General features: G+C 48.2%; 1 protein-coding gene across 1 annotated transcript in view; it reads right to left on the reverse strand.

The window, feature by feature from the left end:
- Positions 1 to 25,476, reverse strand: part of Prmt8 (protein arginine methyltransferase 8) — an 86,130-nt gene extending 60,654 nt beyond the window's left edge. Inside the window, exon 1 of the mRNA XM_026407261.2 lies at positions 25,402 to 25,476. Within this exon, the coding sequence (XP_026263046.1) occupies positions 25,402 to 25,476 (75 nt within the window). The remainder of the gene's footprint in view (positions 1 to 25,401) is intronic.
- Positions 25,477 to 27,036: the final 1,560 nt, after the last annotated feature.

Consider the following 27,036-nt stretch of genomic DNA (forward strand, 5'->3'; position numbering starts at 1 on the left):
CAGAGAGACAGTCTCCTCTCACCCCTCACCTCACTGGCATTAGGCTACTCTTTTAGTTACAGATTCGAGTCACATGATCCCTGGGGGATCTGGGCTGGACTCTCATTTCCCCAGCCTGAGGACATCAGCAGAGAGTCTGTCCTGTACCCTCTTCCTCAATATGTAGACAGAACACCTGTGCATTCTGCTCCTGATTCTCTTGTCCCCGTTCATATCCCTATGCAAATGCCACTGAAACTCTCTGACCCTCAGCTTCCTCTTCTGTCAGATGGCAAAAAACTAGATGTTCCATCTCTTGCAGGGGCTGTTGTGAGGACTGAAAGATTCTGAGTATGCAAACATTCAGAGGAGATACTAAAATGTGACACAGGGACATGAGAAGTCCAGTTCTCGCCATGTGATCCATGTCATGGTGCTAATTTTGGAGACTCTCTGGGCCCTTTGCTGGAACTGGGCACGGTGGCTTTGGCTGCCCTTAGAGTTTCTTGACCCCGCTCCTCACCCTCCATAGTGTCCACTCTAGGCTTTAGCTCTGCCCCACCTCCCTCTGAATCGGCCTGAGTGCGATGGGATTGATTTCTGCAGGACGGGGCCATCCTTGGAAAGGAAATGCTTTCTCAAACCGCTGACACCTGGGTCTGTCCTGCTCCTATTCAGAATCTTGTGGCACCTGCTGGTCTAACACTACTGATTATTATCTGTTTTGTTTTACAGGAAAATTCTCACACAAATTATCTCACAACTGTAGGTGTTACCTGCACATAAAGAAGTAAATTCTTTCAGACTTGTAACCAGATCTTCTGTGTCTCTGCTTCCCCTCAATACTTGGCATAGATCTGAGAATCAATAAAGATGTGTTGATCACAGGCTCACCATTGCTCTTTAGAGATATACTATGAAAGTAGAGTTGGGCCTGGAGGTGCACACCTGCAATCCCAGCAGCTCGGGAGGCTGAGGCAGGAAGAGCGAGAGTTGGAAGCGAGCTTTAGCGACTTAGTAAGGCACTAAGCAACTCGATGATACTCTGTCTCAAAATAAAATAAAATAAAATAGAAAAGGCTGGGGATGTGCCTCAGTTGTTAAATGTCCCTGAGTTCAATCCCCAGTGCCAAAAAAAGAAAAGATAAAAAGAAGAGACAAGGCGGCTCCTGGCCACCACGCAACCAGAGAACTTTCAGTGAGAGGGTACTGAGGTGGCAGGCAAGATAGAAAAAACTGAGAAGAATCATCATCAGAATGCCAGTAATGCTCCAAACCCTTTGAAGTGTTCGACAGTACTCCAATTGTCTTTACGGAGAAGTGTCTCATCTCCTAGGATTTCAAGAAGAAGGACATACTTTGCAAATATAGATTCCGTTTATGAAGACTCCGCCGTGTAGATGACAAGAGGCTTCGAGTACAGGCTTAGTGTATTTGTTAGGCATTTTTTTTCAAGCAATCTCTTCACACTGAAGTAGTGCAAGACTTCCCTGCAGGTAACGATGATGCCATGACCCAAAGAAGCTGGCTGCCCGGGTCAGCGCACACAGCATGGCTGGCCAGGAGCCAGGAGGTCACCCCTCACCGCTGTCAGGCACCATCGTCAGGCCATTAAGCTTGTGGCTGGAGGAAAAATGAACTCCAAAGTCGTGTGGTAAGACAGAAGGAGAATCACAAGTTGCTGACCGACTCATCTAGATCCTCACCTGGTTTCCATGGATTCCTCCAGCAAACCTAGGTACTCCAAATATATTTCCACCATGATTCTAAGAAGAAATGAATGACTCCTCTAATCAGAGATTCTGATGCAAATACTCACTGAAAACACTGACATTTCAGCTAAAAGGGAATCATGTCAGCTATTGGGTAATATGCAGGTCTATTCCAGAGGTGGTCTCAAGTAAACCAATATAGATTCCAGGATTATGGATATTCTAAGTGCTCCCAGGTGATTTCAGCAATCAGTTAAAAAGAAAGAAAAAAATGTCAGAACTAGCAGTTCTCAAGACATGAATAGTGGACAGTGAAAGATAGTGATCCCTGAGAGGTGGCCAGCAAGGTGAATCCTATGATTGCCCCAGCTGCCAGCCTGGAAAGAGTGCCCAAGCTACAGCATCAAATCCAGGCGGAACCCAGTGATCCCTGCTGGTGGAAAAGATGGAGATGGAATCTGAGGACAGCACGGCAGCTGACGTTTGCAGAGCAGAGTCCTGGAGAGCAGGACATCATTCTTCACAGCACAGTCTGAAGCGTTCTGTAGCGTGCCCCTCAGGTCTTCAGCTAAGACTGATTGAACCCCACACCTGAATCATCTACCTAAGGTCAGGAAAAGAACTCCTGAAAGGATAGAATGGCTAAATCAGAGCACCCACAGGGTGCTGCAGAGATTCCCACACACTGTCAGAACCAGCCCAGGACCCCTGGGAGAGAGACGGAGCTTCCAGAAAGCACTTTATCTCCAACAGCAGAAGGTCAGGCTTCAGTTGGGCTCCACCACCTTCAGGCTCTGTGATCGTGGCCAATCTCTGAGCAGCAGTTACTATCAGGGTCCCGGTGTGGCTCAACTTGAAGAAGGTCCCTGATGGGCTTTGGAGCACTGTGACCCTCACGAGATGTGTTTGGGGTGGGGGTATTTTCTCCTCAATAGTGAAAAACCAGCCCTATACTAAAATAATATTTAAAAGCAAAATCTGAAAAACATTAAATGGTCCAAGTAGTTCAAATGCTTCCCAGAAAAACATCTAGTACCCAACAAAGTAAAATCCACAATGTGTGGCATCCAGTCAAAAATTACCAGGCTTGCAGAGAGGCAGGGAAATAGTATCTAAAATACCTACAATAAGGAGAAAACCAATAACCTACAAGTCTATAATATTACTTGAAAGTAGACTATAATAATAATACATACATACACACATAGATCACCTTGCTTGCCGTGTGTGTGTGTGTGTGTGTGTGTGTGTGTGTATGTATGTAATCACTTTATAAAAACAAAAATATGGATTTTCCTCAAAAAAGGCAGAAAAAGAATAAGGGAAGCAAAGAACAGTGATATAGAAACAAATAGCAAGACAGTAGGTTTAAACCCAACTGCACAAATAATTACATTAAATGTAGTGGTAAAAACACCTCAATTAAAAGGCAGAAGCTGTCATATTAGATTTAAAAAGCTACCATATGCCTCCCGATTTGAAACTTTACTCTACGTATTTAAAAAGTTTCAAAGTAAAAAGATAAAAAGATACATGGTGTTAATTCTAATTAAAGGAAAGATAGAATATCTATGTTAATATCAACTTCAGAGCAAATAATATTGTCAGGAAAAAAAAGGAGGTCATTTCATAATGATCACTCACCAAAAGGACTTAATAATCCCAAATATTTATTGCATAATGAAAGAGCTAGAAAACATATGAAGCAAGAATCAATAGAGCGAGTCACTGGGAGGATGCAAATCAAAACTACATTGAGGGCTGGTAAAGTAGCTAAATGGGAGAGGGCTTCCCTGGCATGGGCACAGTTCTGGGTTTGATCCCCAGCATGGAAAAAAAACCTATAGTGAGATACAATCTCACATCCCAAACATGACTAATACATATTTACATATTTAAAAAAAACAGAAAACAACAAGTGCTGGCAAGGATGTAGGGAAATTGGAAACCTTGCATGTTGTTGGTGTGAATGTAAAATGGTACAGCCGCTGTAGGAGACAGCATAGTCGTTCCTCAAAAAAATGAAAAATTGAACTAACATATGATGCTGTGATTCCATTTCTAGGTTTTAAACTCAAAATAATGGAAAGCAGATTCTCAAAGAGATATATGTACACTCTTGTTCACATCAGCTTTCTTCACAAAACTTGGAAATAAACCAAGGATCCGTTGAGGAGTAGATAAAACCTGACAGGTGCACACAGTGGAATATTATCCAACCTTAGGAGCAAGGAAATCCTGGCAGGTGCTACAGCGTGGATGAAACTTGGGAAAATTATGCTAAGTGCAATAAGCCATTCACAAAAGTCGAATATGGTGGGATTCCACCTAAGGGACCCTTGGAATTGTCCAGACTATAATTGTCCATCAGGAAGACAGAAGATTGAACAGTGATTGCTAAAGGCCAGGGGGAGGAGGACAGGAGAATTAGTGTTCCAGGAGTACAGCATATAGGTTTTGCAAGATAAAGTCCTGGAGATGGATGGTAGTGATGGATGCACACACTCTGACTATACCTAATGCCACTAAAATGTACACCTGAAAATGGTTAAGATGGTAAATTTTAGGTTATATGCCTTTTTGCCAAAATTTTTTTAAATGGAGAGAAATAGATGATCAAATCACAAAGAAAAATAGCCAAATCTGATGATTTCTATGGTCTCAAGCTAAAATAGGCAATCCTTGGACTTCCAGCCTTCAAAATGAAGAACTGTTGGTTCCCATCCCATCACTTCCCAAACTCCCCAATTAAGAATTTGAAGCACCCCTCTGTTAAATCAACACCTCACTGTGAGCCCACTCTCGGGTCCTTTTATTCCTGAAAGAAAAGTACATTTTAATCATGCTGGAGAGGAGAGAGAAGAAAGACAAACCCAAAAGACCCTTTATTTCCCAAGGACTACCTGTGGGTGCTGACCCTGGGAGCGGAAGTAGAGGTAAGCAAAGGGAAGCCCTGTGCTAAAAGGAGGAGCAGGAACTCTGGGGTTCTACACTTCCATCCCACCTCCTGCCACCTCTCCACCTGCTCCCGCACTTTGGCCCCTGTCCCCTGGCCTTCCTCTGCTCCTTGAGCACACCCAGGCTCACCTCCACTGAAGGCCTTTGCCCCAGTTCTACCCACGTGCTGGGAGGCTTGACTTTTCTCCTCACTTGGTTTCTATTCCATCATCACCTCTCCCCGCTGCCATCTCCGCAAACATCCCAGCCTCCGTCACATTCTGCTTCCTTACCTGCCTTATTTTTTCCAGCATTTCAGTTCCTGACACTGTTTTATATATTTGTTTATTGTCTGTCTCTCCCATCAAATGAAAGCTCTTACCAGTGCTGGCAGGATCAGGCTCTCGGTACCCTGATACCAGTTGATAGAGCTGAGCCTGGATTGAGTGGGTGTTCAGTAAATATGTGTGGGACACAAGAATGGATGAGCAGATGAATGGACGGATGGATCTCTTAACTCAGGGGCTTGGGGGGCTGATGCAAGGGTAAGAAGCACAGTGAAACTGGAACGGAGAGTCATCCTTGGAGACACAAGGAGCTCAGCCTGGGCCAGGAGCTCCACAAGAGAGACCACAGGGCACCTAAGGACAGAAGGTGCATCATCTGTGCCCCAGTTAGACGGTGGACCCACAGCATGGAAGAAGGCTGGGTGCTCCAGAGCCCAGGAACACAAGATCAGCCCTTGGCAGCCATGTGACCCAAGAGGCTAGCTGGAGCTACCAGAGCCCCCACTGAAAAGTTCATGTTCATTAGCAAAGTTTTCAAGCCTCTCCCACCGTGATCTGAGCCCCACAACTCCTCAACCTCCTTTTCAGGCTTCTCCCCTCCTCCAATGCTGCTCCATCCTACCGCCCTTTGCTGCGCCCCCTCAATGCTCTTAAAAGTCTCCTGACCTTTGTTCCTGCTGCTTCCCTGCCTCAAGCCACCAGCCCCTCCCTCTTACTTCCCACCCACCTGCCAAAGCCCTCTCCTGGACAACTTCACCAAGTCTTCCAGGAGGCCCAGCCGACCTTCCCCATGGCAACTCGACTTTGATCACCTTTTGTTCATGGAGAAATCAATCACAGGACACACGGGCTGCCTTTGAGAGGAAGGCAGCAAGAGTCTGTGCTGTCGTACCAGGCTCCTCTGTAAGATCAGCCTTTTGTTGATCCGAGGTCCTGATCCCTTATTAAATCATACAATCCCCCCTTGGGTGTGTGTCATAGTCCCTTCCCCGCTGAAGAGTCATGAAATTCCCTCTCCCAGCTGACTATGTACGATTCTCAGAGGAAGCCTGAAACTCCCGTTCTGTCTCTGTATAAAGGAAAGCCTGTGGTTTGGAGGTGCCATAAAATGTTAGGGGATGGACGGAATCGAAGCTTGCAGCCTTCGGGGGCTATGCCCTTGCTTCTCTTGTTCCTGCATTGCAGTTCTTAGCAAATGGTGCAGTCTTGTGTTAAATTCCAAGTCTTGTCTCACCCACAACAGCTCCCTCCCCCAGGATCCGTCTTATAGTCTTTACAGTACCCCTGCAACTCTTGGTGTCCCTGTCTGAACCCCTGCCAAAGCATGTGTTCCTCAAAAACAAGGACCATTTCTTACTATTGATTCATCTCTAGGATCTATCTTCGTACTGGCATGGAGCTGGCACATAGGACATGCTAAGGGAATATTTGTCAAAGGAACAACTGGTTGAATGGACAGAGGGATGGATGGACAATTAGATCTATAGAAGGGACTGATACTTCAGAGAGTTTAAGTGGCTTCCCCCTCCAGTCCCTGGTGTCAGTAAATGACCCAACTCATGGCTTCCTGCCTCCAGAGTTGGCCCTAAGCAGGACTGCTGAAAATGTGTCTTCTGGATTTGACTTCCCTTTTATTCTCCGGGCAACTTGCCAGATGAGCAGGGCCCAAATGTTACTCTTTGCTCTCTTTGGGCCTGACTTTCATTTGCAAACCAGATTGGCTTTTCTGATTTCATCCAAAAGAGGTAAGCATTTAGCAACCTGATTCGACAGTCACCAAGGTCAAGATCCTGAGGCATGGATGGCCAGTGATGATAGCCCTGCCTAGAACATCTCCTAGAACATGGGGCAATGCTGTGAACTCTCTTATGTCAAGGAGTTCACTCACCAACTGGACACAAAAATATGATCCTGTGCATGAATCACCCCACCCGAGACACCATCGCCAACAACCCCAAGGGCGCCTTCCTTTGGCCAGGCTCATAAAACTATCAAAAACTTCTTCTCAGGCAGTTGTGAAAGCTCAGAGGTGCACGGGGATCTTCGGCCTCAGCCAAAGGACCCTACGATGAGAAAAGTCCCACTTCTGGATTAGGACCTCCTATCTCCAGTCCCAGTTTTGCCACAATTCACTGCATGGCCTGGAGTCAGCCACCATCCTCTCTGGCCTGGGATCCCTATCTACAAAAAGAGAAGGGACAGCATTAGACACTATTGAGCCCAAGAATCAAACAAGCATCCAGGGGGATCAAGCGAGTGAGGTAAGTCAGTGCCGGGAGCAGGCGTAGGTGATGTCACCCACCCTGAGGGAGCAACGTGAATGGCAGGTGCAGACTGGGCCCCTCCTCCAAGAGGTGGCCTAGGCCCTGTGCTGTTGTCTTCTCATCAGACACTTCTTTATTTTTAAATGTTGGCCTCTCTGAGGCTAAATGAAACCTGTCCTTGGGCAGGTTTGGCTTATTCTATTCCATTATTTGTTACCCTGTGTTCATAACTAGAAAGTAGAGGCAGAGAAAGAAGCAGATCGGTGAGAAGCAAGGCAAGGGCAAAAAGGTCACAGCCCTGAGAAACCAACCGTGAGGCCAGGATCACCACAAAGCAGAAAACAGACACTTCAAGGCTGGGGGCAATGGTGGATGCCTAAGGTGCCTGTTTCCCAGAGCATCCTAGATAGCGGAGTCAGCCCCATCAGTGGGGCCAGAGCCGCGAGTTCCCAGGAAGGTAAGAAGGCGCTGATCTTCACCTGGTCCACGTGCAGGCACAGTGTCCTGTAATCAGAATCACCTGGAGGACAGAGAGTTTCTTATTCAACAGGTATGGGATGGGGGAACATTTGCATTTCTAATAAGCCCCCAGTTGCTGATATGACAGGTGCAGAGACCACACTGGTGACCAGGGGGCATTTGGATTCTGAGATAGGACTGCTTCTGTTTGAAAACAACTATGTGACCTTGTGACCTTGGGAAGTTCACTGACCCTATCTGTGTCTGTTCCCTCTTTATTCATAAATCCAGGATACTCTGAGTATCTTCTCAGAGGACTGCTGAAGAGTTAAATGAGATAATCCATGTCGAGAGCTTTGAAAGGTGCTTGGAGTACAGCTAGCGCCCAGTGAGTGACATGAATAATTTCTGTTTGTGCAAGGAGCTTAGTGGAAGTGGTGGTTGCAGTAACCTGGCATTGGGAACAAAGACACTCCGCGATGACCCCCTAGGTCTAAGAGAAGTGGCTGGGACCCAGAGCTAGCAAGGTCTCCACGGAGAGGATTACGCGAAAGCTCCACTTCAGGGAAAGAGCCAGGAGACAGTAACCCCACAGGGGACGAACAGGGGACAAATGCCCTGACCACACTCTCCTCCCTTCTCTGCCCTCCTGCTAATGTCCCCACAGGGGAACTCAGTCAGCCACAGAGTGGGAGGAGCTAGGAAGTGAATCTGGTAAGAACTGTGCATGGAAAGTTCCACAGAACAGGATGGAAAAGGACAGGGAGTAAATTGGAGGGGCGGACAGAAGATGCCAGGGCACTTAGGAAAGAGTCCACATAGGTCAATTGGTCTATGCCATCATCTTGAGGTAGGATGATTCCCTAACCCAACGGACATAGGTGACTTCCAGCAAGAGAGTGGTTTCTGAAAGGCTCCATGTGCCAAGGTGAGCAACCCCTCTGCTAACCACTTGATGCAGCCTGAAATGCCAACCATCCTCCAGCACCAGCCTGGTCCCCAGTGTCACCTGGAAGGTGAGCCGGATGACCCTGACACCAAACCCAGCCAGCTCTGACACTGAGTCAACCAGACATCACCCTCAGAGGACATGGAACTCCTTAGCATTTTGTAGGGGACAAGAGACCACCTTCCAAGGGACAGGAAAGACAGGATGAATTTAGCAGACACTGCAAAATGAACTTAGCAAGCTGACACATGGACCTGAAGCCAGATCTCTGACCCCAACAAAGTAATGTCTCCTCAGGATATCCTCATCAAGCCAGGTGCTGTGGTGCATGCTTGGGAGGCTGAGGCAGGAGGATCACAAAATCAGGGTCAGCCTCAGTAACTTGGCAAATCCCTAAGCAACTTAATCAGACCCTGTTTTATATTTTTTAAATAATAATAAAAGGACTTGGGATGTAGCTCAATGGTGAAGCATCCTGGATTCCACCCCCAGTGACCCCACCCCCCCGCAAAAAAAAAATAGAATATCTTCATCAAAGGACAGTCACACCATCCTGCCCCTTCCTCCACTTCCTCTACCTGAATTCTCCTTATACTGCAGGATTTGGGACTGGAATAGGCTTCCAAGATGTACTAAGTCACCTTAGCCCCCTAGGGGGAAATCACTAGACCATTCTCACTCTCTTCTCTAGAGACTTACAAAGGACTGATGGCAGAAAAATTCCACTAATGGTAGGATTCTGGAAATCTCTTTGCACCTGGACCAAATATTGAATGTACCTGTTGAAAAGAACTCCAACTTAAGTTTCCCCTTTATTTTGGCTGGAATAGGAAGCTGGCCAGGTGACCCTCCATGAGTCCTTTAGGCTTTTGGAGCCTGTTTAGTGATATCCTACCTGACCACAGAGGACAAAACCACACATTTTATTGAAGTCTTTTGGCCTCCATCTGTTAATTCTGGGGAAAGTGATGTGGAAGAGGCACTTAACTGATTTTCTAAAAAGATCCAGCTACAATGGAGTAGAGAAGATACAACATGGTGCTCACCCTGCAGAGAAATGGCTGCACTGTCCAGGTGCAGCTGTATTCACTAAAAGCTGCAGTTGCAAGAGTAGAATTAACAGAGACCCAAAAAGACCCTAGAGAATCGTGTGGTGTCCCCCATGCCCCTACCACCATCACACAAAATGTTATTAAGCAGGCTCCAAAAGTCCTGAAGGACTTGCAGATGGTCACCCGTCAGTTCCCTACTCAGGGCAAAACAGGAGGGAAACTTAAAGCAGAGTTTTCTGTTCAACACATCCATGTTACATTTGGCCCAGGTGTCAGATCTCTGCAAAGAGGCTTCCAGAATCCCCAAGACAAAGCCCATCTGGTTATGAGGGGAAGAGGAAAACATTAGAGCTTTCTAGGATCGGGTGATGCTGGAGGGATTGAAAATGTTTCCCGTAAGAAGCTCTCATGCTAGATCCCCGTGGGTTCAGCACTTCTTAGCTTCACTTATGGTCATAACTTTTGTTCTTTTTCCTCCCCGGGTGGAAAAACTGATCTAAGACCCTGTGGGTGAAGAGAAGAAGATAGAAATAAACCATGTTAAGAAAGTAGAATTGTGCTTACTTAACATGTGCAAGGCCCTAGGTTTGATCCCCAGAACAGGGGAAAAAAAATAGGTAGAATCAGCAAAATTTTACTATGAATCATCTGGGATTGGGTGAGTGGAAGTGTCAGTAAGGGAGGCCTCTAGTCTAATTCCTGATTCCTGGTGGGACAAAGGGAGGAAGGACAGTGTCCTTCATGGAGATAGGCATCCAATTAAAAAAGCAGATGAGGAAATTGGGAAGCATCTTGAATTGTAAGTGCCTGAAGAACACAGAGGAAGACAAATCTATCCATAAGTGCAGGTCTCAATGTCCCAAGAGGTGGGAGAGGATGAGATCATCCAGGGACAGTAAGCTAGAGGCACCACTATCAAGTAAGGAAGAAGAATTCACATCAGCAACCAAGAAAGAACAGTAATGGACATTGGAAAGTGTATTAGTCAGCTTGGTACTGCTATGACAAAATATCTGAGAAAAAGAGCTTATCGTGGGAAAAAGTTCATTTTGGTTCACAGTTTCGGAGTTTTCAGTGGCCCTGTTGCCTCTATGCCTGTGGCAAGGCAAAGTATCATGGCAACAAGCATGTGGTGTAGGAGGTCTGTTTACCTCCTGGTGACTGGGAAGCAAAAAGAGGGAGAGATGATATGTCATGAGCTTTGTAATGTTTTGAACAACCAATAAAAAAAGAAAAATAAATAAAATAAAATAAAATTTAAAAAAAGAGGGAGAGAAAGAAAAAGGGTTTAGAACCCAATATCCCCACTGAGAGCACATCCCCAATGATCTAACTGTCTCCTACTAGGCTCCACCCCCACATGAAGCTTCGAGGAACATTTAAGATCAAACCATAAGAGAGAGGCAGGTGAAAGCAGGGCTTAGAAGCCCAAAGAACAGAAGGTATCAGGTAAAATGCATCAACCAACAGCGCCTGATGCCCTGGATGGGTCAGGTTGAGATGAGACCAAGGAGACCCATTGCAGCAAATCACAGAGAAGTTGTCCAGTGCGGGTGGAAAGAGCCCTCTCTGAGGGATGGCCATACCCTCACCGCCCCAAGGCCCCAGCGTGGAACTCAGCTGCTGGTACCAGCCATGTGCCCAAAGGAATAGGAATGACATCCTAGCTCAGGCCTGGGAGATGAGCCAGGCTTCAGCATTTTGGAAACAATTGTCCAGTCCTACATATGAGGATGGCAGTGAAGAATGGTTTTAACAAATTTGGAACTCAGATATTCCCTCTCACTCCCTCCTTCACCCACCCTTTCCACAGTTAGAACAGACTAGGTCCCTGACATCTGGGTCAGGTTATGCGGCAATTGCCCGATCGAGTGGGTATGAAAGGAATGGCTGCCTGGGATTGGATGCTTTCCAACATCCAGGCCCACGGAGTGCAGAGTGGAGAAGTGGGGCTGCCACCTGGGGCGCGAGCCCTTCTTCGTCTCTCCTGCCTGAAAAAAAAATAGAGCGGGTGCTCTTAGAATCCTAGAAGCTAATGCTTGAGAATGTGAGAAAGAGAGAGAGGAGAAGGCTGAGCCAGCAGGTGGAGGGCAGAAAGGAAGGAGGAGGTTTCAGGAGAAAAGTTCATTCTTTCCCAGACAAATAACTGCCTCAGGCTGCCCACCCTGTGTCCTTAGGTCTGAGTCAGGGCCCCAGAGGAGTTCTGCTCCCCGCAAAGTCAAACCACAGATTGACAGCACCTTCTCGCTTTTCCCCCCACCTCTACTTTCTATGCCATTTGCCACCCAGGGGGAAAACATCACTCCATTTTCAACATCACGAATTTAGCACACGTGGGCATGTCTGGAAGGGGAAGCCACGTGGAGGGTGGCAATGAGCTCGTCCCCAGCTCCACTGACGACTCACTAAAGGGAGACAGGCACAAGGCTGCACTGGAGATGGCAAGGTAATAACAACAAGTTCAAGATTGGCACCACACTCTCTACTTCTTCAAAATGCCCTGATGACTTTGTGGCCATTTATTTAAGGAGCAGGGCCAACCAGTGGGATCAAGGTGAATCATCCCTGGCACTTCTCAGATAGGTTTGAGTCAGGGCCGAGTTGAGTCAAGATCATGGCTACTTTTGCTATGCTACCTGGTATCAGCTGAGGGCAAGAGGAACTGGAGGGAAGGACCTAGAAAAGTTGAAACAACTGAGCTGGGTGTGGTGGCGCACGCCTATAATCCCAGCAGCTTGGGAGGCTGAGGCAGGAGAATCACAAGTTCAAAGCCAGCCTCAGCAACTTAGTGAGGCCCGAAGCAACTTAGTGAGACCCTGTCTTAAAATTTTTAAATTTTACAAAAGGAGGCGGGAGACAGCTCGCAGTGGCACATGCTTTTAATCCCAGCAGCTCAGGAGGCTCAGGCGGGATGATCACGAGTTCAAAGCCAGCCTCAGAAATATAAAATGGGCTGAGGAAGCAGTTCAGTGGTTAAGTATCCTTGGGTTCAATTCCTGGTACCAAAGAGAAAAAAAATTGAGGCAGCTAGTTCCTCCTCAGGGTTCACGATCTATTCCACCGTCCTCACGAGATCACAGGGCACGCATTCTGGAGGTGGAGGGATAGACCGGAAGGACTGCAAGACTCTGGATCCCTGAGGCTGACACAAAGCTGGAAAAAGAACCGGGGTGGGGTGCAGGTTTGGTAAAGCCTCAAAGAAAAGCCACCAGCCTTATGGACAAAGTCCCAGGGCTCTGCAGTGCTGGAAGCCTGTGCCATTGGTTTGGTTTTCTTTACATCTGGAAGTAGGGGGACACCTTATTTTTAAATTTATACCTAGGAGAGTGAAAGGCCATACTGGACCAAGAGCAAGCAAGAATAAAAGAGGCCTGGGCCAAGTTGAGGCAGAGGAAACATCTGTTCCGCAGACATGGAGCCTGGTAGGGCCACAGCCTCGGGGCAGTTCGAAGCCCTGGTCCAGGAACATCTCCCTGCATGACCTACTCAGCGCAGCCCCAGATGATGGATCAGGTCAAGTAGGAAAAGGATACTGATTGAGCCAAGCCCTAAACCTTTCTGTCCCAAGCCAGGTTTTCAGAGGAGCCTCCAGGGTATCTCTGCTGCCTCTTCCCACGACCAAAGTGCAGGAATTCCCCAGGCAAAGCCTGACTTAACTCATTCTGAGACTGACATCTGTGCAGTTCCCCTTCTCTGTCTGAAAACCTCCTCGTGCCAGTGGGCGTGGACTCCACACCTTCTCTCAGGGTACTGACTTTGCTCTTCAGCAGTGGACATCTAACTGGCACAGCTTGACTCCCACCTTGCTTTTGGGTCGGGGGGAATGACAGCTGTGACCTCTGAGCTTCACTCCATATTGGGGTCCTGTGTGACTGATAAGAGCCTCAACCAGTGTATTAGAAAGGGTAGCAATATGTAGAGATTTCATTTAATTGATATATCAGTAGGGCCTTTCCTATAGGAAAGGCACCTGTAGCCATGACCATCCATGGGACAAATGGTTTTCTGCCTGCAGTAGGCCGTGGGCCCTGTGGCAGGTGCTGGGGATTGAATGGCGAATCACACAGAGTGCCCACTCGTAAAACGTGCACAGTGGACTCTCAGACAAGGGAGTCAGGGAATGGAATCCAGTGTCTTGTGTGTTGTGACAAGAGTCCTGGGCACCGTGGAAGAACACAGGAGGGAGAACCAAACCAGACTCGGGTAAAGGGACGGTGGCGGACAAGGCTTTCCTGGAAAAGGTGACTTCTAAACTGAGACCTTCAGGAAGAGTAGAACCTGTCCAGGCGACGAGGAGAAGGAAGTCGCTGCCTGTGGCTGCAGCCAAAGGGGAAGGTCTAGAAATGAAGGTGGAGTAGTCTTCAGGGACATGAGTATGCAAAGCTTCATAGGCCACGGCAAGAGAGGGCCATGATTCTAAGAATAATGGAAGAGCCACCAAGTGGTTTAAGGAGGAGAGAAGCATAATCAAATTTCCATTTTAGAATCTGCATCCAGGCCATTATCAGAGTAGAACCAAGCAAAGAGAGTAAGAGTGTGTGGAGACGATCAAGAGGGCACCAGGGAGATCCAGACATGAGAGGAAGAGACACAAACCAGGACGACCTCGGTGGGCCTGGACCATGGAGGACAGACTCAGGACAAAGAGGAGAAATAAATACTGAAGATGTAGAGTCACCAAGACTTATGGAGAATGGAGAGAAAAGAGTATAGGTTTGTGGCTTTGGAAACTCAACACTGAGAAAGATGATGATGATGGAGGAGGGCTGGGTTGGAATGAAAAGAGCAGGACTTAGGAGGGGACCCTGAGTAGTCTGAGGCCCCTGTAAAATTTCTAAGTGGCAGTCAGACATGAGGGGACAACTCCAAGGACAGATTTGGGCTACAGCGCTGAGTCTGAGAATCACTAGCAAATAAACAAGGAAGAAAGCTGTACTAATCAGCTTTTCATTACTGTAACAAAATAGCTGAGACAGGATTATGAAGAAAAGAGGCTATTTAACTCAGAGTTTTGGAAATTCCAAGTTCAAGATGGGGCTACCCCATTGGTTCGTCGTCTGGTAAGGGAGGCCGATTGTAGCACAGAGTGGCAGAAGCACATGGAGGAGCAGTCATATCTTAAATCAGAAATGCCTTTTCCCATTATTAAATCCTTTCAATCTCTTCAATCTCCAGTCGACCCAAGGACGTGCCATTCAGCCCTCCTTTTAAAGTTCCACACCATCTTCCAATACTACACCCCGTGGGGACCAAGTTCCCAACAGGTGAAACAGCAGAAGCCAAGGGAGTGGATGAGATGTCCTGAAGAGAGTATGTGGGGTTAAGAGACAGACGTAGCCTGGAACACAGCCCTGGAGAAGACCAGTACACCTGAGCTACATAACAAATGGTGCCCATCAGACCGTGAAATCAGGACTGCATATCCTTTCTGACACTGAATCTCAGATCTAGAACCACCAGACTCTCCCTCAACTATTTTTACAACTGGACTCATCCTAACGTGTGTCCAACGTACAACACACTCCCCCATGCTGAGACATCAGACTCTGACTAACTCAGAGGCTACAGGCAAATAATTAAACTTTCACCTTACATATTGCATGTTATAAATTGAAAACCACATTTGATATGTATGTAAATATATGTACTTCTGCTTAAAGTACCTCCTGATGCAGATGCATATCCACAGCCCTGCACAGAAACAGCCCCACGGGCCCTACAGCCTGCCTGCATTAGCTTATTTATATCTACTCTCACTGAACATTAGAAGTGACTGTTCCCACTTTGAACTATAAATTTTCCCTTAAAAGCAAAACAGACACTGGGCAAATAAACTTAAAGTTATAACAGGAAGAAAAAGAACAAAACATTCAAAACATTTGTCAAGTTTCTTTATGACTTATCCTGTTATTAAATTTAATCCTCATGGCAGCCCTCTACAATTATGGTCCCACAGGGATGAAAATGAAATTCAAACTAAGATTGGACTCCAAAACTTGCCCCTGTATCCTCCTGGGCCCACAGCTTCAATGTGGGGAGAGAAGTAAGATTCTGACAAAAGGAAGTTAGTACGTTACATGTGATACACACATTTTTTTTTATTCATTCATTAAATAGTCATCAATTTCCTACTATGTACCTGGAGGCAAAAGTTAAACTAATTCATGTTAATAGAGAATGAGAACGTTGCTTAATTAGGATCCTATCTACGCTTCTGATGGGCTATAATCTTTTGCGGGATTCTCTGATTGAGCCTCTTCAGAGAATTGCTGTCATAACTGCTTGTCAGGGAGAGATGAAGTCCTCGAATTTAACTCGTCTGTGGGAATTACAGTCTTTCATTTTCTGGGAGGCCCAATCTTGAAAGGCCACCACTTTACTGCAGCTAACATGAGATCATCGTTCACAATAGAGAGACAAATTGGGCCCCAGCTGATGAATTTGCTAATAGCCACTCCCTTTCTAGTGGCATTAGCTCAATGTGGTCTTAGCTGGACCAACTCTTGGGTCGGGCCACACACACACTATGGGATTTATGGCCAATAGGACAGAGGGTTTAACCTGGTATTTAAAAACCCAATTGTCTGGTAAAACCCTCCTCCCCTCCCCTCCCCCCTTCACCCCTCCCCTCCCCCCTTCACCCTCCCTCCCCCTCTCTCTTGTCCTCCCTCCCTCCCTCCCTCCCTCCCTCCTTCCCCTAGCCTCAGTTTCTGTCAATAGGAACCTGAAGAAAAATCACCCATTAATGCAGGAGTGAACAAATAGGAACTGTGCTCTTTCTAGGAGCAGGTCTGGGAGGGGCATATTGAGAGCCACACAGGAAGTCTGCAGTTTGACAGACAGATACTCCCAGCTTCCCCATATTCCTCACATTTTTAGGGACATGGAGAAGTTTCACTTTCATTCTGAAGATGTGGATAAACACCTGGGTTCTAGATCCCTGTGATGGTTAGGATATATAATGTCCCTCAAAGGCTCATTTGTTGAAGCCTTGGTCCCCAAGGCAGCCACGTTCCGAGATGGGGCTCTTGGGAAGTGATGGGATCTTAAGGGCTCTGAACTCACCACTGGTTTTATCCATTGCTGAGTTAATGGTTCTTGGCATTAGAGGGAGAAGGTGGAAACGTGAGTAGGTAGATCCTCACTGGAGGACATGGATTCCTGGAGGTGTGCCCTGGAAGGATATTTCTTGTCTCCAACCCTGTCCTCTCCCCCTCCTTCTCTCTCTCTCTCTCTTCCCTGGCTTCTGTGACCTGAGAGCTTTCCTCCACTAGAACATTCTGCCAAGAGGTTTGTCTCACCTCAGGAAATTTTGAAACCATCAACTAAAATTGATCCTTTAATTTCCTCCTTTACTCTGTTTCTCTCAGGCATTTTGGTCCCAGCAATGTCAGGCTGACTCACAAGTGGGGTACGCCAGCCTCTGGGTCACAGAGAGCCCCTCAGCCTCCTGTAACTGGACTGTTCTCGTGAGGACTGGTGGAACCCTGGGCCAGGGTGCTACGGAGTCCTGCTTCCAGCCGTCTTCCTGGTTCTTGCGGACTGAGCTGAGAATGAATTGGCCTTTCCTCAACTTCTTGGCTTCCATTTCTGTGAGTACTGATTCCACAATGTCACCAGTAAATGCCCTTTATGCATCTGCACCCCCTTTGGGACGCCAACAGATAAGCCCAGATGACTAATACTAGCTGATCTTCCTTGAGCATTCACCAGATGCCAGACATGTGCTTGACATGAAATAAGTTATTTAATGTTCATGTCATATCATTCTATCATAGATGATGAAATTCAGGCACAGGTAAGTGGAGTGACCTTCGGAAGCTAGGAAGCAGCAAAGCTCCTGTGTGAACCCAGACAGAGCCCAGAGCCTGTACTCAACCTCCACAGGAGACAAAGAAGTCAGCTGCCTAGGGGTTTAATTTTTCATTGTTCCTCCTGCTCTCCAGAAAATCCTTCAGATAAACTATGAATACGCTCACAATTCTACCAATAAAATCATCCCTCTGGCAACTATAAAGCAAATCCCCTGGGAGGATGATGGATATAAACCCTATTACAGGTTCTTGGGTTCCAACAGTCATGAGCCCTTTCTCATATCTGGAAGTTTATCAGTTCCTTCCTGAATCTCCAGATGGGTAGGAGCTGTTGTGGGGCGAAGGGGAAGAAGTCAAGGTTGTGCATGTAGGTCAAAGAGAGGAGAGAGGTCCACACCACCAGCAGAGTACATTCCGACTCTGAGAGCATTCCAGATGGGCTACTCATTGGCTGAATCACCTTGATCAACATAATTAACCACAACAGGTGTAAGTTTCCCAAACTGCAAAATGCAATTAGTAAGAGTTGCTCTGTATTATATAAATTCAATAAGACAATGCTTACTAAGGGCATAACAGGGTACCCAATACATAATATGGACATTAAAATGGTAGCTCTTGTTATAATCACTGCTACCGATCAAGGAAAAGGCCAGGATAGAGACTCTGAGAAGCCAGTGGACAAGATGGATAGTTGAGTGAGGAGCAGGAAAGAGATCAAGGGAGAGAATGTCACACTGACTAGTCAACTGTTCAGGCCTTCAGAAGTCATGTCCTGCCGACCAGGCACTGTGTTGGGTAATGTTGTGAGCTGATCTGTGCCCCCCCACAAAAGATGTTTTAGATTCCTAATCACTGGTACCTGTGAATATGACCTCATTTGGAAATCATGTCTGTGCAGATACAATCAAGTTAAGATGAGGTCATATGGATTTGGGATGAGGGCCCTAATCCAATAAGACTGGTGTCCTCATAAGAAGAGGAGAAACATACATACACACACACACAAACACACACACACACACACACACACAGCAGAATGGCATGTGCAGATGTAGACAGAGACTGCAATGATTAAATCTAGAAGCCAAGGAATGCCCAGCGTCACTGGCACACACCAGAAGCGTGGAGAAAAGCAAGGCACAGATTTTTCATTGGAATCTCCAGAAGGAACTAACCCTGCTGACATCTGGATTTCAGACTTCTGGCTTCCAGAACTGTGAAAAGAATAAATTTCTTCTGTCTAAAGCCACCCAGTTTGTGGGGCTTTGTTACAACAACCCTAGGAAATGAACACAGGAGATAAAACTACAAAGATAAATTTGAAAAACAAAGTTCCTGTGCTGCACTGTTTAGGGTTCACTTCCTCCTGCTAAAGTAGCTGGATGAGGATGCAGACTCAGGACTGATGGCCTGTGTCGAGCTTCCAAAATGGTATAATTTGTTAAATGAGAGTCTTTCTCCTGGTCCGTCAATGAGGACTCTAAGCATCGATCTATCTCAGGTGCATACAGGGAATGGGGTGATGGTTGTCCTTGTCACAAGTGATGCCAGGTCCCTGTCACCGACAGGGCATAGTACTGAGGACTCTGGGGGTGCGGGTGGCGGACGGTGGTGGAGGCCAGGAAAGAAGTCTTGGAAATAAAAGAAAGTGAGCTTGCGGTCCTTCCCGGGGTTTCTCCTAAACCCACTGTTCCGTATTTCACCTGCTCATTTCTCTATACTATCTTCATATTTTTTTAAAATATTTTTTTAGTTGTAGATGGACACAGTATTTTTATTTTATTTATTTATTTATGTGGTGCTGAGGATTGAACCCAGTGCCTCACGCATGCAAGGCAAGTGCTCTATCCCTGAGCCACAACCCCAGCCCCCTATCTTCATATTTTGAGTCTCTGCTCTGGTCCGTCTCATGCCTTACCAGTCTCATGCCTTATTCCCTTTAGGATAGTATAAACAAAGGTGACTCAGATTACAAGATTCAGTCTTGTGGACCGAAAAAAGCACGGGAAGCCAGAGTTGAGTCCTGGCTTCATCACTTACTAGCTTGGAATCCTGGGAAGTAACTCTAATTTCCTATGCCTCAGCTTCTCAATCTGTACAATGGGGATCATATGTACTTCACAGTGTTCCATGTAATGAAATCATAACATAAGCATTTTAGGGCTATATGAAGAGGAGAGAGCTCTCACTGTGCACAATTCCTAGGTCTTGTGTAGAGAAATATGAGTTTTGGATAGTACAGATCAGGATACACCAAAAAACTAGCACAAAAAAAATAAAAACCTCAGACCAGAATAAAGGAGATCTCTCCACCAATGCTGAGGAACTCTGACATCGGACAAGTGTTCTCATCTCTTCATTTAAATGATTTGAGTTTCCTTCAGCTCTAAGATTCTATGACATTATGAAAATGTGCATATCAAGCTTTTTGCTCTTATAAAATTGCACTTGAAAAAGAGATCTTTACTTATGGGTCACCTATTACGAATCCTGGAAAAGCTTTGATGATTGAGGGAATTCTAATTTCAACTGAAGTAAGAAAAGACATTTTATGTGTGAAATATCCTATGGGCTCCATAATATTGGAAGGAAAAATCTTCTCAAACACTCCTCTCTCTACTATTCCTATGAAAAGGTGAATACCAGACTATCAGAGGAAGAAACTAGAATCATTTGGAAGGAAAACTAGTAAAGAAGGTGAAATCACCTAATACAATTCATAGTGGAATGTAACCAGACAGCTCTCATCTCCCTTTAGGATAGCATAAACAAAGGGGACTCAGATTACAGTAAAAAAGATTGGGGTCAGACTCTAGGAAGAACTTCCTGATTACTGAAAAACTCCAACAGATGGGAAATTGCCTTCTCTGAAGCTTTCAAACAAGAAACCAAGTTGCCAGGTACCCATCCTAAATTAGAGTACTCAGAGGCAGAAGCATGGACAGAATGACCTTCCTGGAGGTTCTCTGCCTGTTCGCTCCATCTATTCCTTGACCAAATTAGTTCACAGGGTACTTTTCGCACACCCAATGACTGCTTGCAGTCACCTTGGCAGTTTGCATGTTACCATGCTGCCCGTTTTTCCCTGCTGGCACCGTAGGCTGCAAGGTGTAAGAAATGTTTTTACAGATTTTTGCATGTTCCACAGCGGCACGTGAGAATCACTTCACATTGCAGTTAGCAAAGAGGAGGAAATGAACCCACTCCTGAGTTGGAGACGGGAGTGTTGTGTTTCACCCTCTTTGACAGCCAAAAGCCAATTTAGGACTCTTTACAAAGCCAAATTTGCCTGGGCGGTGGTGGGGGGACTGTGCGTATCTTCTTAATTCTCCTGAGCTCACTTAAGGCCTGAAATCAGTGTTGGCTGAGGGAGGAAAAATTGATGTGGATGATGGTTTATGGATCATTTCAGCTGGAGAGTCCATCCAGCTTGCACTTTTCGGGCAAGACTCCAAAATGCTAGCACAGTAATAATCATAAACACGTATTCAGGGCTCACCATGAATGCAGCAGGGCCCTAATCCCTGTGCATGAATGAGCCCATTTAACCATCTTAACCACCTTATAAGACCCATCGAGGGTAAGCAACTGGTCCAACATAGTAATACAGCTGCCAAGTTCACAGCTGGATTTAAAACCAGGCAGCCTGGCTCCATAACCTCGCTGTTAGTCAGTGCTCACCCTTTTCAGAAAGACATAGACAGAGGCCATCCTTAGGGATGGAGAGCTAAGTCTTGCTTCCTCTTGCTCCTCTTCTTCTTTTCCCAGGTCTTTGTATAAGGGACAATGCTTCAGTTAAAAGTGAAGGATCCATTAGCCAAAACCACCAAGTCGCACCATACTGGAAGTCAGCTCAGTTATCCCCACAACTCAGGCAGCTCCTTGGTACCCTCAGCCCTGCTGTTACAGCATAGGATTTTCCCCAGCCCATGGTTATTCTCTCTCCCTGGGCCAGCAGTTCAACAGAACATTCAAGAAACAAAATGACTCTTTGCTAAAACTGCTTTCCCACCCTGGGTGCTCTCCTCTGAGGTGATGAAATCCCAATCAGGGAGTCATCACCATAAATAATGCATCGGGCTTTCACCCAGAATCAGAAAAGCAAGCAACAGCTAAGAAGGGTCCATTATCCCCCCATGCTTCACAAGTGGGTATTGTGATTAATCCATTTATCTGCTATTCAGATGAACACCCCACAGGAAGAGTCAGTAATTGCTGAATATTGAATAGGTACATGAATAACCAAAATGTACCCAGGCTCTGAGTGGCAGCAACACCTCAATTCCCAGAATCTTTCTTCATTTTGAGTTTTAAAGATCCACAATAACTTAAGTACAGCAGAGAGGTGGGAGATAGGAGCCCCAATTCTCCAGAAAGTCAGAAGTTTCAAAGAACTTGTTCATAATCACATGAATCAATGCAATCAATACTTATTATTTACTTGCCTCAGTCTCGGTACTAGGAACAGCGTACAAACAAAAAATCATATTATTTAACTGGAGAAATAGATATATAAAAGGCCAATTATCCTGCAATAGGAAAAGTGAGAGGTAGGTGTTAGGAACACAGAAGGAAGAAAGCTCACTCTCCCTGGGGGGAGAGGCTAAGTGGCAGATCTGGGAAGGCTGTGTAGAGGAATCCGCATTGGAGCTGGGTCTCACAGATGGAGGAAGATTTTCTCCAGAGAGAAGGGGGAAAGCACAGCACAGGTAGAGGGACAATTGTCCACAAAAGCATTCAGGTATAAAGTCAGGAATCTTTTCCAAGAGTCACATGGGACAGGTATTAAAGGGCCTTGTCCACTATGCTATGGAAATTGGCTTTCAGCTAGTTCAAAGCTGTTAAAGGGGTAGCAGAGGCATCCAGGGCCAGGTGTGCCCACCAAGCCTGTGCCCTAGAGGCTCCCAAGCCCTAGCTCATCACTTCACTAAGGGGGGGGGGGACTGTGGTCACAACATACATAGCTTTATTCCTGGCTTTCTCCCTCCTGGAATCCTTCCCTGTCTTTACCTTGTGAAAGAACTCCTCCCATCCTCCTTGCCTCCCCCCTCAGCACATCTCTTCCTTCCAAAACGTTCCTCTCCTCCCACTCCTCATCCACTCCCATTCACACATGGCATCTTGCTAGAAATAGCAAGGGTAAGGCTAAGAGCAATGAATCAGAAGAGGGGGCAATCTGTGTTCCAAGGCTGATTTACCCCACCCAGTGCCTGACCTCTGCCTCAATGTCCTCAAATAAAATGTGGATAAGAAATGCATACTACCCTTGGCTTCTCAGGCAGGGTTATTGTGAAGGTGAAATAAGATAAAGCCTTGAAAATAGCATTAACAAAAAGCAGAAAGGGGTGGTATTATGTCATCCAGCATAATTGTCTACCAGACTTTGAGTTCCTTGAGGGTAGAGACCAGGTGGTTTGGAACTTGGGTGTCCAGTTATTCCTGGTACAGTGCGAGTGCTTCATACGCCTTGAATTAAGACCAAGGACCATTACCACCACCACCCCGCCCCCACCACATGATACACAGAGACTTTTCTTGCAGGTCCCCATACATACACGCAAACCCACAGTACCCCACTTTGGGAAGTACTGCTCTCCTTCTGGCTTATTCCAAAAACAGCTAGTTCCTGGAGGAGAACCAAGTGATAGTCACGCTGCTTGGATGCCTCTCTGGGCACGTTTGACCAAGTCTAGGTTCCACCCCTTCTCCAAGGAAGTTGCTAAGAGCTGAACCTCCTCCTCCCCTACTCATTCCCCTCCTAGGAGCCCCAGCTGAGGCTGTTCCTGCCCCCGCCGCCTCTGTGCCCTGTGAGCGGCGTGGATTTTTTTTTTTTTTCCTCGCAAGAGCTCGGCCGCCTCTACTGCTGTTTTCATTGATGCCTTGAGCAGAGCTGGCATGTGCGACTGCTGAGAAGGGGGAGCGCCGAGCGGCGGGGGAAGCAAGTAAAAATAGCCTGGCGCGCGTCGCTCTGCCTGCTCCGGACGCCTTTAACCCTAGCCGAGTAGGGAGCGCTGCAGCCGCCACTGCATACTGCGGAACCCGGCAAGGGTCTGCATCCAGACCCCGAGCAACGGCGGGTTACAGGGGATAGGGACTCGCGAAAACTTTTTTTTTTCTTTTTCTTTTCTATTTTTTTTAGAAAATAAGCAAGGAATGGGGTGGGATGGGGAGGCAGAGAGAAGCGCCTTTTCTCTTCCAGCGCTCCAGCCACCTGGCTGCAGGGACTGCTACGTGCCGGCTGGCCCAACACGTTGCAGGAGCAAGGCCCTGAGACTGAGCTATTTTTAGAAACCTTTTCGGCTGGTGGGTGATCACAGGGCGTAGGGGGAGGGGAATGATATAGCTGGGTCAACTGTGAGGCTAGGCGCCTTGCCCTACACAGGGTTCTGAATGTCTGCTCTCAGGTGGGAGGGTGGGGAGATGGAGGCGGCGAGGGGACCGCACGCCTGCTAGCTTTGCCCGAACTCAAGGAGACGGCGTTAGCTACTAAATGCCCTGCTGTTTTGAAGCCCCAGAGCGTGTTTGTTTCGAATTCGACAGTTGCCAGATGCATGCTGCTTCTGGTCTCTCTGGGAATGGGGATTTTTAAAGCTTTGCTGCCTACGCTGTGGGCTAGGGGTTAGCGACAGAGTTCTGACCTCCAGGAAAGAAGATCGGAAAGGGTCTCTCTGCACCGTTTTGCATTCCGGCAAGACAGAGGGACAATCCCCGCGCCACACCCCCCTCGCCGCCCCACGCTGCATATGGTTAACCATATGTGAAATGTACGGCAGCCCCACCAGACACCCGGCTATTAATAGAGCCCGGGAGTTTGCTCTCTGTGTCTTTTTCCTGCCACCGAGTAAGGGATGATCACACATACCCCACTCCGCCCCCACCTTGGCGCACCATTTCTTCGGGAAGGTAAGGGGGCTACCCACGCCGAACCCCTTCGTGACTACAGGTGCCCAGAGCCTACGGAATAGTCCAGTTGTTGTAATGACCACGGGGTCAGAGCGAGGCGAAGGAACACAGCCTCGAGTGTTGGGACGCAAAGCCCGGCGGGATCTCTGCGGCTCGGGGCCAACTCGAGAGTAGAAAGGGCAGCTATGGGATTGCCTCCGGCGGGGGGCAAGAGTATTATTTGCGGAGCTAAAGCGACCTCCTCGACAGCTGTTGCGGGACAAGTGGCTGCAGACCCATTTCTCGCTGCAGCTGTCGGCTCGCAGCCCCCACCGCCCGCGCAGGCTCGGCTGCGGCAGGAGCGGGCGCTGTCCCTGGTTCTGAAGGTGGCCTCGGCCAGTGCGCCCTCCCCGGATTGAGCGCCCCAGAGGCTGCTCTAACATCGAAGGATTGCAGACTTCTCCCGGGCCCGAATCTGGGCCCGAGGATCTGTGGAAGGTGCCTAAGTACTACCACTGGCTTGCCCCTACCCCCGCGGCCGGGAGCTCTCGGTGATTATCGCGGGGAACTAGAGCTCGGGACCGACTCGAGCTTGAAGGATAAAGCCGAGAGATGGGCAGGAGACAGTCAAGGAGCTGCAGGGAACAGACCTGGCCCCAGGATCACCCACCCTGGCTCTGCATAAAGCTGGGACGGGAACCCCTAACGGGGCCCAGAGCAGAGGGCCGGGGAGCCCGACTGCCCAGGGTTTGGGACTTGGGGGAAGGGGAAGGGAGCAGCGGGTGGCAGGAGAGGGTGATGGGGTGAAAGCGACTCTTTTGCATTTTCTCGAGGGAGGGGACCTGAGACGACATGCACTGTCTCCCCCCCCCAACACGTACACACACACACACACACACACACACACACGGACGGACGGCAGAAGCAAGCGCGATGGAGCTGGGGAAAGTTTGGCACTAGGTGCTGAGCAGCGGCGGCGGTGGCGGCGGCGACAGTGGCGGCGGCGCGGTGGTCCGGGTGGGCGGCGGGGTCGCCGAGAGCCCGGGCTCTGTAGCCTCCTTACCTCAGTGTTCTCGGCAGCGTTCTCCGCCATTTTCCTCCTTAGGAGCAGGCAGCGGGAGGAGTGTTTCATGCCCATAAGAGCCAGCCAGGGTTTGGTGATACAGAGATAGTAGAGAAAGAGAGAGAGCTGGTGTAGCTTTAAAAGAGAGAGCCAGAGAATGGGAGGAAAAAATAAAAAAGAAACAGCCCCTCTCCTGGAGCGTCAGCCGATACAATCAACCACGGTGGAGTCTTTCCTGCAGTCTCCACTTTGTTTTATTTTCCTCCCTTCTCATCTGCTTCGGATTCCTTCACACAGTTTCAAGTTCTTCTCGCGCACCCGACCCCCTCCCCACCCCTCTCCACCCGCGCTGCGGGCTCGGCAGGAGGGAGGCAGCCCCGAAGGCTCCGCGACGGCGGCGGCTCCTCTCCCGGCTGCTGGCAAAGTCCGGCCGGCCGGAGGCAGCCACCAACTCCTCTCAACTTCTGTCGATCGGCTGGGCGAAGCCACACGCTTCCTGCGCGTCTCTCCCAGGGGCTGAGCGGGGTGAGTGGGGGCGGGGGAGGAGGTTCGGTGGAGCAGGCGGCGGCTGGGCGCAGATCGAGGGCCCCCAGCGCCCCCGGGCCCGCCCCCTCCCTAGGCTCCCAGGGTCTCTCCGCCGCCTCCACTCCTGGGCGCTGCGCACAACTTGCGCGGGGGCCAGGGCCGCGCGGACGCTGCAGGGCCGCGCGCGAGGCTCAGAGAAAGCAGGCTCCCGGAGCAGGGCTCTGGCAGGTTCTCAGACTCGGCTAGCGTCCTCCCACTGAGGGCAAGCTCCGGGCAAGACGGGGCCACAGTTACCTCGCCCGCACCCCACCCCGCCCCACCCCCAACACTCGTGCTCCTCTGCCAATTCCTGGATGCTTCCTTAGCTAATTACGGTTCGGGGAACTAAGGAGTGGGTGTCTGGATGGGGGAGGGTCCTTAAATCCTTCAACACTGGCGCTCAGCTTGGTGTCATTACCTAGCCTTCTCTCCCACTCTCCCTGTCCAAGGCACTTGGGGCTCCTAGACCCTCTGGGGCAGGCAGGGTTGGATGAAGGTGGCAGTCATAAGTGGTTTGGGAAAGAGGGTGGAAGAAAGTCAAAGGCAAGAGCCTGCTGTCATGCTCCCCCTACCCCAGTCTTCTCTGGCAGCCCCCAGCCCACACATTTCTCTTCTTTCTCCTCACCCATCCCCCACCATCACCAGATTTTGAAGTCCCTTTTATGGCAGAGAGGGAGGATGTCACGTACCCATTAGGATTCTCTTGATCCTTTTTTAAGGGAGTTTGGGCGGCAGCAGGGGGTGTGAATTTTTATACAATGCATTCCTGTCTTCACTTTGAGAGCTTCTTTTTCTCTTGTCTTACTGGCCATCTGTCAGGCGGTTGGAAACAGAACAATGGGGGAGGGGGACCCATTCTTCCCCTCAGTTGCAACAGGACACTCAGGCTGACTCCTTGAAAGACAGCCTCACTTTGAAGCTCTCAGCCCACAAGTCAAGGGCAGGGAGCTCAAAGACCACCGTCAGCATCCTGGCTCTCTTCTCTTCATGGGTGTCTTCATTTGGGGGGATCTGCTCTGAATGCCCTAAATTTACTTTTATCATCACCTTTGATAGCCAGAAGTGTAAGCC

This window comes from Urocitellus parryii, chromosome 5 (genome assembly GCF_045843805.1).
Source record: "Urocitellus parryii isolate mUroPar1 chromosome 5, mUroPar1.hap1, whole genome shotgun sequence".
Classification (NCBI taxonomy): domain Eukaryota; kingdom Metazoa; phylum Chordata; class Mammalia; order Rodentia; family Sciuridae; genus Urocitellus; species Urocitellus parryii.